Below are 13,447 nucleotides of genomic sequence, written 5' to 3' on the forward strand. Positions count from 1 at the left end.
GAACATTGAAGTGAAGTGATACCGTTAGTCCATACAAACTATAAACAGTTTATTTGTGCCTTTTCCTCGGTGAGGTTTTTTGCACCTTCGCACCGAACCGTTAGCTGGTGCTTTGTGCTTTTCCTCGTAGAGGTTTTTTGGCATCAATTGAAGTGGCAATCGACCAAGAGCAGGTCTTGGCGACCGTTCCTTGCAACTGTACAACAAGCTAAGTATTGCTTTTTTCTTTATTCTGCCCTTATTACAGTTTATTGTTGCATCCCTCTTATAATTTACCACTTGCCTAAATATAACCTCGTGCTACAGTAAGCACAATGAGTCCTCCCCCTCCAGACGAAGAAATGAAGACAGATCCTAATCCGTCTGTTGTTGACAGTAATAAAACCCCCCGGATTAAGGAATATTCCGATGAACCCTCGCTATCGACCGGTCCATATGTGGTGTACTTCCGGACCAAATCTAAAGATAAAGCATTGAATTTATTGACATTAAATAAGAACCTGACGTCACATTACCCGACTATCACACAAATAGTAAAAATGCGCTCCGACAAACTCAGGGTCTCGTTGACCAGCTTAAAGCAGGCTAATGAAATCGTTCGAAATGAGCTCTTTACGCGGGATTATCGCGTATATGTACCAGCCCGCGAAGTCGAAATAGACGGCGTGGTCACAGATGCAGGTTTGACTTGCGCAGATATTCTTGAGCACAGGGTTGGCGGTTTCAAAAACCCCTTACTCAAGAATCTGAAGATACTGGATTGCAAACGCTTGCATTCAGTATCGATCGCCGAGGATGGGTCAAAATCTTATCCTCAATCGAACTCGTACCGTGTGACCTTCGCTGGTTCGGCTTTGCCAAATTATGTCCTTCTGGACAGGGTTCGTCTACCCGTACGTCTCTTCGTGCCGCGGGTTATGAACTGTACTAATTGCCAGCAATTAGGACACACAGCCTCCCATTGTGCGAATCGGCCCCGTTGTTCGAAGTGTGGAGAGCGTCATGCGGATGGCTCTTGCGGAAGAGACATTGAAAAGTGTCGCTACTGCAGTGAGGGTCCGCATGATCTCTCAGCATGTCCCACCTACAAATTGCGTGGAGATAAGCTAAAGCACTCTTTGAGGGAACGCTCCAAGCGCACATTTGCAGAAATGCTAAAGAGTGCTACACCACCAAGCCCATCTGCAAATCCCTATGCTTGCTTGTCAACAGACGAGTGCGATTCAGACGACCCTCTCGAAGGCACATCTTCGGCCATCCCTCGTAGCAACAGGAAAAGGAGAAATATTTCCTCTCATAAGCTACCTAGTAAGGGTTCGAAGGTGGCCCTTGAGGGGCCTCCAAAAGTAACAGCTAATGGTAGTGTTAGTAAAACACCGAAGCAAAGAATAGCTCCTGATCTAGAAAAACTGAGATCTGATAAGGAGTTTCCAACACTTCCTAAGACAAACAAAAACTCAATTGCCCCTAAAGACCAGTCAAAGAATCAACCAAATGCTGGATTTATTAAATTCTCTGATATAGTGGACTGGATTTTTAAAACTTTCAATATCTCTGACCCCTTGAAAGGTATTTTGATGACCTTTGTACCCGTAGCTGAGACGTTTTTGAAACAGTTGACTGTAAAATGGCCCCTTCTTTCAGCGATTGTATCCTTCGATGGCTAATTTATCCAATGAGGTCAAGGATTTGATCACTGTTTTACAATGGAATTGCAGAAGTATCATCCCAAAAATTGATTCCTTCAAACATCTATTATATACCACGAATTGCAATGCATTTGCATTGTGCGAAACTTGGTTAACTTCTGAAATATCTCTCAACTTCCACAATTTTAATATTATTCGTTTGGATCGAGAAACCCCCTATGGAGGAGTACTTTTGGGAATCAAAAAGTGCTATTCCTTTTATCGAATTAACCTCCTCTCGATACCAGGTATTGAAGTTGTCGCATGTCATGTTACAATCAAAGGTAAGGACCTTTGTATTGCTTCCATCTACATTCCCCCTAGAGCCGCGGTTGGGCATCAGCGGCTCAGTGATATCATAGAACTCCTTCCCGCACCAACGTTGGTTTTAGGAGACTTTAACTCACACGGTACGGGATGGGGTTGTCTTCATGACGATAACAGATCAGCTATGATCCATGATATTTGTGACAACTTCAATATGACAATATTGAATACGGGAGAAATGACACGGATTCCTGCACCACCAGCAAGACCAAGTGCGCTGGATTTATCCTGAACTTAGTTAAAGCAAAGAAACTAGGTTACTGGCGACGGTTTGTTGACGGATTAACAAAAGAAACATCGATGAGCACTCTTTGGAACACAGCCCGACGAATGCGAAACCAAAACACCACGAACGAAAGCGACGAATATTCCAACCGTTGGATATTCGATTTCGCTAAAAAAGTATGTCCAGACTCTGTTCCGGAACAGAAGATCTCCCGCGCCGCGACATCAAATACAAACGAAACACCGTTTTCGATGGTAGAGTTCTCACTTGCGCTCTTGTCATGTAACAATAAGGCCCCGGGGTTAGACAGAATCAAATTCAACTTGTTGAAGAATCTGCCTGACACCGCCAAAAGACACTTGCTGAATTCATTCAACAAGTTCCTCTAGGGTAATATTGTCCCACACGACTGGAGACAAGTGAGAGTTATCGCCATTCAAAAACCTGGGAAACCAGCCTCCGATCACAATTCGTATCAGCCGATTGCTATGCTTTCCTGTATCCGGAAGTTGTTCGAAAAAATGATTCTCTTCCGTCTAGACAATTGGGTCGAAACTAATGGCTTTCTTTCAGATACACAATTTGGTTTCCGCAGGGGTAAAGGAACGAACGATTGTCTTGCGTTGCTCTCAACAGAAATTCAAATGGCATTTGCTCGTAAAGAACAAATGACATCAGTATTTCTAGACATCAAGGGGGCTTTTGATTCAGTTTCTATAAATATCCTATCTAAGAAGCTGCACCAGCATGGTCTTTCGCCGGTTTTGAACACCTTTTTATATAATCTATTGTCCGAGAAACACATGTATTTCGCACATGGTGATTTGTCGACAATACGATTTAGCTACATGGGTCTTCCTCAGGGCTCATGCTTAAGCCCCCTTTTATACAATTTTTACGTAATAGATATCGATGAATATATCAACACATCTTGCACGCTAAGACAACTTGCCGACGACAGCGTTGTGTCCATTATAGGATCCAAAACTGCCGATCTGCAAGGACCATTACAAGATACACTCCACAACTTGTCCACGTGGGCTCTTCAACTTGGTATCGACTTCTCTACGGAGAAAACTGAGCTGGTTGTATTTTCAAGGAAGCGAGAACCAGCACAACTACAGCTTCAACTAAGGGGTGAAACCATAGCTCAGGTCTTCACATTCAAATATCTCGGGGTCTGGTTCGACTCCAAAGGCACCTGGGGATGTCATATTAGGTATCTGAAACAAAAATGCCAACAGAGAATTAACTTTCTTCGTACAATAACCGGATCATGGTGGGGTGCCCACCCAGGAGAACTGATCAGGCTGTACCAAACAACGATATTGTCCGTAATGGAATATGGATGCTTCTGCTTCCGATCCGCCGCGAACACCCATTTCATTAAACTGGAAAGAATTCAGTATCGTTGTTTGCGTATTGCCTTAGGTTGCATGCAGTCGACTCATACGATGAGTCTGCGTGCTTGCGGGCGTCTTACCGTTGAAAAATCGATTCTGGGATCTCTCATATCGATTGCTAATCCGATGCGATATCTTAAATCCGATGGTGATTGAAAACTTCGAAAGGCTTGTCGAGCTCAATTCTCAGACCCGTTTTATGTCCTTGTATTTTGATTACATGGCTCAGAATATTAATCCTTCTTCGTTTGTTTCCAACCGTGCTCATTTGTTGGATACTTCTGATTCTACTGTGTTTTTCGACACATCCATGAGAGAAGAGATTCGTGGAATTCCGGATCACGTGCGCCCTCAAGTGGCCCCAAATATTTTCTATAATAAATTTAGAACAGTCAACTGTGAAAAGATGTTTTACACTGACGGATCAAACATCAACGAGTCCACAGGCTTCGGCATCTTCAATCAGAACATCACCGCTTCGTACAAACTCAGTGATCCGGCTTCAGTTTACGTCGCAGAATTAGCTGCTATTCAGTACACCCTCGAGATCATTGAAACGTTGCCCAAAGACCATTACTTCATTGTCACGGACAGTCTAAGCTCAATAGAAGCTCTCCGGGCAATGAAGCCAGAAAAGTATCCCCCATATTTCCTGGGGAAAATACGGGAACACTTGCGAACTTTATCTGAACGGTCTTATTCAATATCGTTAGTCTGGGTCCCTTCACATTGTTCCATTCCGGGAAATGAAAAGGCAGACTCATTGGCTAAAGTGGGCGCATTAAAAGGTGATAATCTGCTTCAATGAATTTTTCAGTATTTCTCGTCGAAGAGCACTTGAAAGTTGGCAAACTTCATGGAGTAATGACGAACTGGGACGATGGCTACATTCCATTATCCCTAGGGTATCGACGAAACCTTGGTTCAGGAGGATGAACGTGAGTCGCGATTTCATTCGTGTTATGTCTCGGCTCATGTCTAATCACTACACATTCAACGCACATCTTCGGCGTATTGGGGTCATGGAGAGCGGTCTCTGCACCTGTGGCAACGGTTATCAGGACATCGAGCTTGTCGTATGGTCATGTGTGGGGTATTGTGACGCCAGGTCTGTTTTAAAGGACTCCCTCAGGGCCCGAAGTAGACCACCTGATGTTCCGGTTCGAGATGTGTTGGCGAGTCGGGATATTTCATATATGTTGCTCATATATAAATTCCTTAAACACATTAATATACAAGTGTAATCTGCGTTAGTTACCCCTGTTCCTCGACTGATGCTAAGAAGAAACTCCACCCACAGGTTCGACACTAACATCCGCCCGAATCTCCCCATCCCTCGTCTGTCCACCATCTTCATTGGAACTAACAAGATCTTTCTGCTGTCACTAAATTTTCTGCTTCCCCCTCCCACGTTTTTTCACCATCTCGATGTCAACTAATTAGATCTTTGTCGTTCTTAGTCATTTTGTTCCCATATCCCCTTTTTACTCTGTTCTCCGTAATATTTACTTCTCTGTATATTTTTTTTTTCATTTTCCTCCGTAACATCATCATCATTGCCCACGGACGGCCGCTGTAGTCTATGAGATGAATATGGGCCACCCGCCTGGTATTCGAAGCCTGGGGGGGTTCCCCGCGAACCCACACGGACAGAAAAAAGCGGCTAATACCAAGATACTTACCAACGTGTTACATTCAGTACGCCGGCCGGTGCCGATTGCCAGCTGAAGGCGGGATCTGCCAAAGTCATTACATTATCTTAATATACTATCCTAGTTTTAAGTTATTTGTTAATTAAAATTAGAAAAAGCCCTTGGCATCTTAGAGCTTAAGCAGTGTGCCTTAATAAATTATATAATTGAAAAAAAATACCCAAAATCAAAAAACAAATGGTAGAGAAGTTAAACTCTAATCGCCGAACAATTTCTGATCGTCTACACGGGATGGAAAGGGTTCATAAAGTGGAAAAATGGGCTCCTCATGAGCTGAATGAGCTTGTCCCGGGTTGGCGGTTCAATGCATAGGGCGCTGGTCTTACAAACCAGTTGTAGTATGTTCGAGCCCCGACCTGGAAGGATTTGTAGTGTCAGTAGAATCGTTGCACTAGCCATGCAATGGTTCTGTACACTCTGAATCGGCTGCGAAGTCTGTTGAAACAGAAGGTCAAATTCCACTACAGGAATGTAATACCAAAGCATAAACATAGCATGAGCTGAATGATGGATTGCAGTAACAGCGAAAAACGTGAATGATTTGTTTTGTTTCTCTGCGAGAAAAAAAGGGATTTCTGCGCCGGAACGTTCACCGGAAAATTAGAAATGAATTGATTTTGAGAATTCCAAGCGCAGAGGATAATGGGTTGGTCCTGACCAACCATTGATATCAACTGCAAAACCTAATCTTTCCGGAGAGAAAACGATGCTGAATAGTTTGTGGGATAAAAAAAGTGCCTTGTAATAGGAACCAAGCGAAACTGTGAACACTAATCGTTACCGACAGCAAATGATGAGATTGAATCAAGCATTACTCGAAAAATGATAAGACATGAAAAAATCATTTTGCAGCTCGACAACGCATTCGCACACATCGAAAGCGGTCAAAAACATTATTTCTGAACTCAGATGAAAATTTTTACCCCATATATATACCATACTCCCAAGATTTGATTCTTCATGATCATCATTTTTTCTTCAATGAGAACACACTTGCTGAACAGCTTCACTTCACTTATTGCGAAGATGTGGAAAAATGACTTCTCGACTGGATCGCTACAAAAAATGAACAGTTCTTTTGACGTCGTATTCGTCAGTTGGTGGAAAGCTGACAAAAGGAGAATAAGAGTCGTTTGTCGAAAAATACCACTGGATCTATCGTTTGCTCATGAAAACCCCTTCGGTATACACACTGATAACCAAAATAAAATGCTCACCTCATCATTTATTTTTTATTTTTTAATATTTATTGATATTTTACGATTGTTTAAGGAATATTATAGCTATCATACTGTAGTTTACCTGTGTGTACGTGTGGGTGTAACCTACTCCCAGCTCACTAAACAAAAAATATGTTGTAATGTGTAATATTTATGCATGCGAATTCCGATGACCCGTTTCGTATACACAGCAAATCGTACTCCGCGGTTATCATTCCACGAATCGGGGTCATTTCGCCGAAAACCATTTCACCGAAAGTCATTTCGCCGAATGCCATTTTGAAATCATCAATAGTCTTTATTTTGTGATTGGAATTGATTTGAAATAAAGACAAATGAAAAATGATAATGTTTGCTCCCGTTTTGTTGGACTACAATCGTACTTCTCAAACTAACTCGAATTTGCATGGATGTAAATTATTTCAAAATCGAAGAAGAATTTGTCGAATGTTACTGCTTCGGTCAAATACTATTTAGATAATACTAGGTGGGAAAGTCTATCGCTCCGAATTACCACTACAGTTACCAGTTCAGATTTTATGTCATCAGACTACTACTCGTTTCCATCGATGTGGAGCTCTCTTATGGGAATTCTTTTCACTTTAGTCCAGGGAACTAAAAGATTGTAAAAATATGCAGTTTCAAACGAATAACGAAACAACTTTGATTCAAATGAAAGGTCTTGTGGTCCTATACAAATTTAATTCGGATTCAGCTTCCAATTCCAGTGTAACAAGGTGATAAGTGCAAGTAATATGAAAAAATGCTTACTAACGTGTCTCGGAGATGGCAGGACCGAATTCACAAACAATAGTTTCAAGTGAAAAGTCCTTGGATTTCTTAGAAATTTCAGTATTTTTATTTCAAAAGCATTTTTTTAGACGTAGTCATGGAAAAAGAAGTGGATTTTTCAAAAATGGTAAGCAAAATATTCTACTTTTCAAATTTTACTAGCTGACGATCGAACAAACTCATTTGGACAGTACAGGTTGCCGATTCCGATTCCGGAAAGTACCGAAAATAGTGATTGAAAGCTCAAAAAGGGACCTTATTTCAATTTATCGAAGACGATTCAGCAGATGTTCGGCAACATAGATTCATATCAAAATTCTTAAATCCCACAGATTGCTACAAGATTAAAATCAGATCCGAGTTCTAGTTTCGGAACTGTAAGTAGTAGAATGCAAAAAAAACTCCGGCCGTTATTTAGAATACCGAGAACGAATAAACTCCGCGAAACTTTGATCAAAACTATAGCAAGTACCGGAGTACCGGAGACAATGGTCAAAAACTTAATGAAAACGGAACTAATTTTGCTTTCTCAGGAATAGCGGAACCGATTACCACAAACTTCGACCTAAATAAAAGGTCATATGGTCTAATAGATTACTATGAAACTTTATCGGCCAAAAAAGTGGACACTTCGAAGTCAAATGTTCTTCATGCTAAAGAACGTTTGAATCTTCGAACCTATAAGAAGCAGAAACAACCAAAACGTAGTCCGAAACAAGAAGCGTCGATCAGGCCGAGGGTTCTAAAGCTGTACAATACGATTCTTGTTGGAAATTTGAACTGCATAATCGACTGCATGGACGACGAAACCTACGTGAAACTCGATTACTAATCCTTGCCGGGACCACAATATTATACGGTGAGAGAAGGGCAAGTGTTGAACCAGTGCGAGACATCGATTGATGTCAAAAAATTTGGTAAGAAAGTCTGGCAAGCAATTTGTAGCTGCGGTAAGATTTCGAAACCCTTCATCACCACTGCTTCAATGAACAGCAAAATATACATCAAGGAATGTTTACAAAAACGACTTCTACCCATGATTCGAAGCCACAAGGATCCTGTTGTCTTCTGGCCAGATCTTGCTTCTTGCCACTACTCGAAATCAACGGTAGAATGGTATACTACCAAAAATGTCACTTTCGTCCCAAAGACATGAATCCACCAAATTGTCCACAACTTCGACCAATTGAGGAATTTTGGGCATTAACAAAGGCACATCTTAGGAAACATGTCTCGACAGCCGAAACCATTCAACAGTTCGAAAAAGATTGGAAAAAAGTGTCAAAACTTGTCGCCAAGAAGTCTGTACGGAATTTAATAAGGAACGTTTGGCAAGAAGGTGCGCCAGCTAGTCTACAATGGCTAAGTAGCAAATGTTGAGAATAATATTCTGTTGTTGTAGTCTAATATTATCAGTATATCGAGTAATATTTGAATATCTAACACTTGTGAATTATTTACAACGATTTGCGTCCATACTTTCTGGGACAGTATGACAGATTTCTCAGGGATGGTTTTGGCAAACTTAGCACTGAATCAAAGATTTCAAGGTCCCGAAGTTTGCTAGGGCATTTTAAACGAATCTGACTTTAGATTCCGAAATTGTAGGGTGAAGAGCTTCAAAAATTTTAAGCCTTCATTTCAAACGACGATGAAAAATACGTAAAAAATCTTCGAAACTGATATAATGTGTAGATCTGGTTAGTTCAAGGCCATATAAAATTACTTGGCTGTTCCGGTACCGTATACAGTAGTAAAATTTAACTTGCCTCAATTTCTTATTATACTGCAAAAAGAAAGACATATTTACTGGAGATTTGATGGTTGCCATCTTTTGCAAATTTTATTTATGTTATTAGTACCCCTGAAAGTAAGACAAAAATATTATTTAAACATACGGTTAACCTAGAGGCTAAGTAACTTCGACAAAGTCATTTCGAAGAGAAAAATACTATTTCCGTAAATTAAGTAGAATTCTTTATGTAAAGTATTTTCTGAAAAGTGTCTCCTAAAACCAGTTTTTATAGCAAAACGTAAAAATTAAACATAAATTTTCTCTACCAGAAGATGAAATAACGTAATTCGATTTGATGATTGCTTTTTTCTACAGTGATTACAAAACAGTTGCAAAACTTTTCTATTTATAGACTTCGCTGCGAAAAACAAAAATCATTTATTGTGACAGTTACCATGGTACAATACACAATGAACCTAATCATTGTAAATATCAAGGACAAGGATATTTGAAAACAACATATCTCGCTTGCAGACAATCGCAGACGAGTAATTCAATCTCGGTATGAAAGCTCTTTTGAAGAAGCTTTGCACCTTTCTTCGCCTTTTGATGACAGACAAGTTAGAATTATGTAGAAAAAACAAGAAAAATGACTCTGTTACATTAAACTGAAATGATAGCGGCATAGTATATTCGAGAAGGTTGCGTAGTTTCAATGACGAAAAACTTTGTATAGCATGTAAAACGCCTAGAAGATTATACATATTTAAGTTTTCTTACAAAAGGGGTTTAGGAAACCCTTTTAGGAAAATACAGAAATCTGCTTAAGTTACGGGAATAGTACCTTTTGCAAATTTGTTTGAAATGATTTTCTGCGCAACATTATCGAAGCTACCTAGCCTGTATGAGCTAAAGTAATATTTTTACTTTTAGGGGGATTCATTACATAAATTATTTTTTAAAAGATGTCGCCTATTGTTCTGAGCAGCTTCGCTGAAGACACTGTACCTCGAAAATCACATTTTTAACGTGTTATCAATTAAGAACGTAAAATTGGGCTTTTGAACTAGAGGGATTAAAACAAGCTTTTAATGTCGTTTTTGATTGAGAAAACTGAAACTGGACCAGGCTAGTTTCATCAAACAAACACTTCTAACGAAACTGTGTTGGTTTCGCACTTAGCAACGGGGATCTGAGCAAACCTGATATGAAAGCCAGATTTGAAACAGACGCGGTTTTCAGTTCAACGATATTAAATCTAGGTTCAAAACTAGCTTCAAACTAACGGTTTGACAGCAGTTAGAGTGAAAATTGGGTTAGATTTGGCATCAAGCGAAAACGACATAAATGTGATTTTATCGCCAATATGCCATGTTACTTTGCAAAACTTGACCGGTAGAAAACTGCGGCCCTTAAAAAATGACTTCGATTATTTATGTATATTTTTCATTAAAACCTTAGAGCAATTTCATCAGTTGGAAGTTTTATATGGGCGATCTATAATAGAACTAAAACTAGAACAAACGTATCTTCAGCAAGCCGTTTTAGTTTTATTTATTCGAACAGTTCTTCTGCCAAATTTCAAACTGGGATACGATGCCGTTTTATTTTCTCTATATTTGAAACACGAGTAAAACACTACTGGGGCTGCCAGTTTTTCTTGTTATAAAATCCAGATTTAAACTGACATAAATTATGCATCTAGAACTAGAAAACTTAAGTTTTCTAATTACGAAATCATGAATGAATGTTTTTTTTTTCAAATTGTCTACATTTGCGAACTGATTCGTAATTTCCCACGATTGTTCGAGAAGACTGAAATTAATAATTTGTATAATACTTATAACTTATAAATTTGGTAGACCCTTAAGCGTGGCATTTTGCTTCTAGTTTAGCTTTCATATATCATACATATAACGATTTTTGGATGAGTTATCAATCATAATTAAAGTGTTATGCAAAATTCATCATTTTCCCCAACGATCCAATAAACACGTGTCACAAATATTGAACAGCTAATACAATAAATTTTGAATTCATATCAATGCTTAAAATTTTGGAAAAATATAGAGTAAAAGTAATTCGAAATTCTTCTAGGTTATCGTCAATGCGGCGAATATTGCCAAATATGAGTGTCAAAATTACTTCCAAAACAGCAGATGGAACTGTTCAGTTAAGCGGGGATCCGAACTATTTTACGGAAATTTCGATGATAAAGGTACTGCACGTTTCATTATAGTATTATGGTTTAAAATATGTTACACTGCATGTTTGTAGGTAATCGCGAAACCGCTTATCTCAGCGCAATAAATTCGGCTTCGTTGGCGTGGACCATCACTAGGTACTGCACCAAGGGCGAACTGACAATGTGCACCTGTGACCACATACAGCGCAAAAAGCACAGCAAGTGGACTTGGGGTGGATGTTCGGAGGACGTAAACTACGGCATAAAACAGGCGCGTCAGTTTGTCGATCCACAGGAAGATCGTTCCTCCAGTTTTGGCTTGATGAACTTGCATAACAACGAGGCTGCTCGAAGAGTAAGTAAGTTTACATCATTTTTTATTTATTTATAATTTTTTTATAAAATACGATCAACGGATATTTTCAATTATTTTAACCGGAACCACTTTCACAGACTTTACGAGGTAAAATGCAAAAAGTGTGCAAATGCCACGGAATGTCCGGCTCGTGTACGACGCGAGTTTGCTGGCGACGGTTACCTCCGATGAAACTGATGGCCGAAACGCTAGGCTCCATGTTTGATGCTGCCGCTCTAGTCAAAGTGAGATCCACAATAAACACAAACGTTACGACTTTTTTTTAACATTTTCATTCTTGACAGCCGGTTGAAAATAAGGGCATCATCAAAAAGCTTAAACGGAAGGACTCACAATACAAAAAGGTTAATAAATCTGATCTTGTGTACATTGCCGATTCACCTGACTATTGTGAAGAGAATGAAAGGTTCGTTTCATGTTCCGATTCGCGTTCTACAATTTTCTCCATTTCTTAACTCGAATTAATTTGCACTGTTTTATATTTTAAAGTTTCGGAATATTCGGTACTCGAGGACGGTTCTGTAACCGGACATCCTATGGCATCGAAGGCTGCCGGTTACTTTGCTGTGGTCGCGGCTACCAGACGAGGATCCGCAATGTGGAAGAAAAGTGCAACTGTAAGTTCGTCTGGTGCTGCTCGGTCAAGTGTGACACCTGCAGTGTCCGTAAGGACGAGTACATATGCAACTAAGAACAATCGATTATGCCCCGCTATATACAATGTGAATGCAGAGACGCAGCCAAGAAAACTATTGATCAGTGTATATTATTGCCATTTGCGACTAGAGGAAATATTCTCACCAAAAAGCCATTTTGCACATTTTAATCACATCATTTGTGTCGAACTTTTGTATATTTTTGAAAAATATTTAAACAATAATGTAAGTCAGTCTAGAGGATGTTTTCTCTCTAGATTCCGCATGCCATTGTGTTATTTAAACGATATAACAAAACAAACAGATCAAATTTGCATCCATGACAAATGTGCTGATCGCTTGTTATAATACATCATTTTTAAATGATAAACGAAAACAAACAACGAAAGTCTAAATGTTTCCAGTATTTTTATACCCACTTTACGGTAAGAGCATATTTGCATTCTGTGATTTCTTTGGTTTTGTAGTATTGTCTTTATTTAGTAACTTAGCAAAAGTCTTTATCGATAAGCCTTTTGCTTAGAAGTAGATGTTAAGACAGCCAATTATGCCAATAGCCAAACGAATAGAAGATAGTGTTCTATTTCTCTAAACGAAAAAAAAAATCATCAATAGAAGAAATCAACCCACACAAATCTCACTGAAAGTACTCTCTCGTAAATTGAATCCAAAGTAATATTTAGCCATCCTGTATAAATCAAATGATCGTTGTGTAAAACAAACCATTTATATAAGTATTAAATTGAAATCAATGAATAAAAGTAAGAAATAAAGCTGACCGGCCTGTAATCGTCGTACACCACCACGTCGTGGTTCGTTTCTTTCACGCGAGTACAAGTCACTGGTGACAAATTGTCCAATAAATTTCCCCACTAGCGTAGTGCTTGGCTACAATAAATCACCGAAGGAGATTTCAATGAAACGTGAACGCCATATCTACATGTCATACGGATAAACCCTTGATTGGACTGCATGTGAATGAATAGTAAGTCAAACAATAGTTTGTTTTTATCGCATAACAAAACTGAAAAAACTAATTGCAAATCTTAATTACACACCTACATAAAATCAAGTAAATTTGCATCTTCTGACATCGAAACATTCGAGCGTCGAAAATGACTCATTTT

General features: G+C 39.3%; 1 protein-coding gene across 2 annotated transcripts in view; it reads left to right on the top strand.

Moving 5' to 3' along the window:
• LOC131426914 (protein Wnt-1-like) overlaps positions 1-13,125 on the top strand; it is a 69,242-nt gene extending 56,117 nt beyond the window's left edge. For both annotated transcript variants that reach the window (XM_058589676.1, XM_058589677.1), the window contains 5 exons: positions 11,201-11,321; positions 11,381-11,643; positions 11,742-11,888; positions 11,949-12,070; positions 12,154-13,125. In XM_058589676.1, coding sequence (XP_058445659.1) covers positions 11,201-11,321; positions 11,381-11,643; positions 11,742-11,888; positions 11,949-12,070; positions 12,154-12,355 — 855 coding nt within the window. In that variant the 3' untranslated portion in view covers positions 12,356-13,125. The remainder of the gene's footprint in view (positions 1-11,200; positions 11,322-11,380; positions 11,644-11,741; positions 11,889-11,948; positions 12,071-12,153) is intronic.
• Positions 13,126-13,447: the final 322 nt, after the last annotated feature.

The sequence above is a fragment of the Malaya genurostris genome, chromosome 2 (genome assembly GCF_030247185.1).
Source record: "Malaya genurostris strain Urasoe2022 chromosome 2, Malgen_1.1, whole genome shotgun sequence".
NCBI classification, from domain to species: domain Eukaryota; kingdom Metazoa; phylum Arthropoda; class Insecta; order Diptera; family Culicidae; genus Malaya; species Malaya genurostris.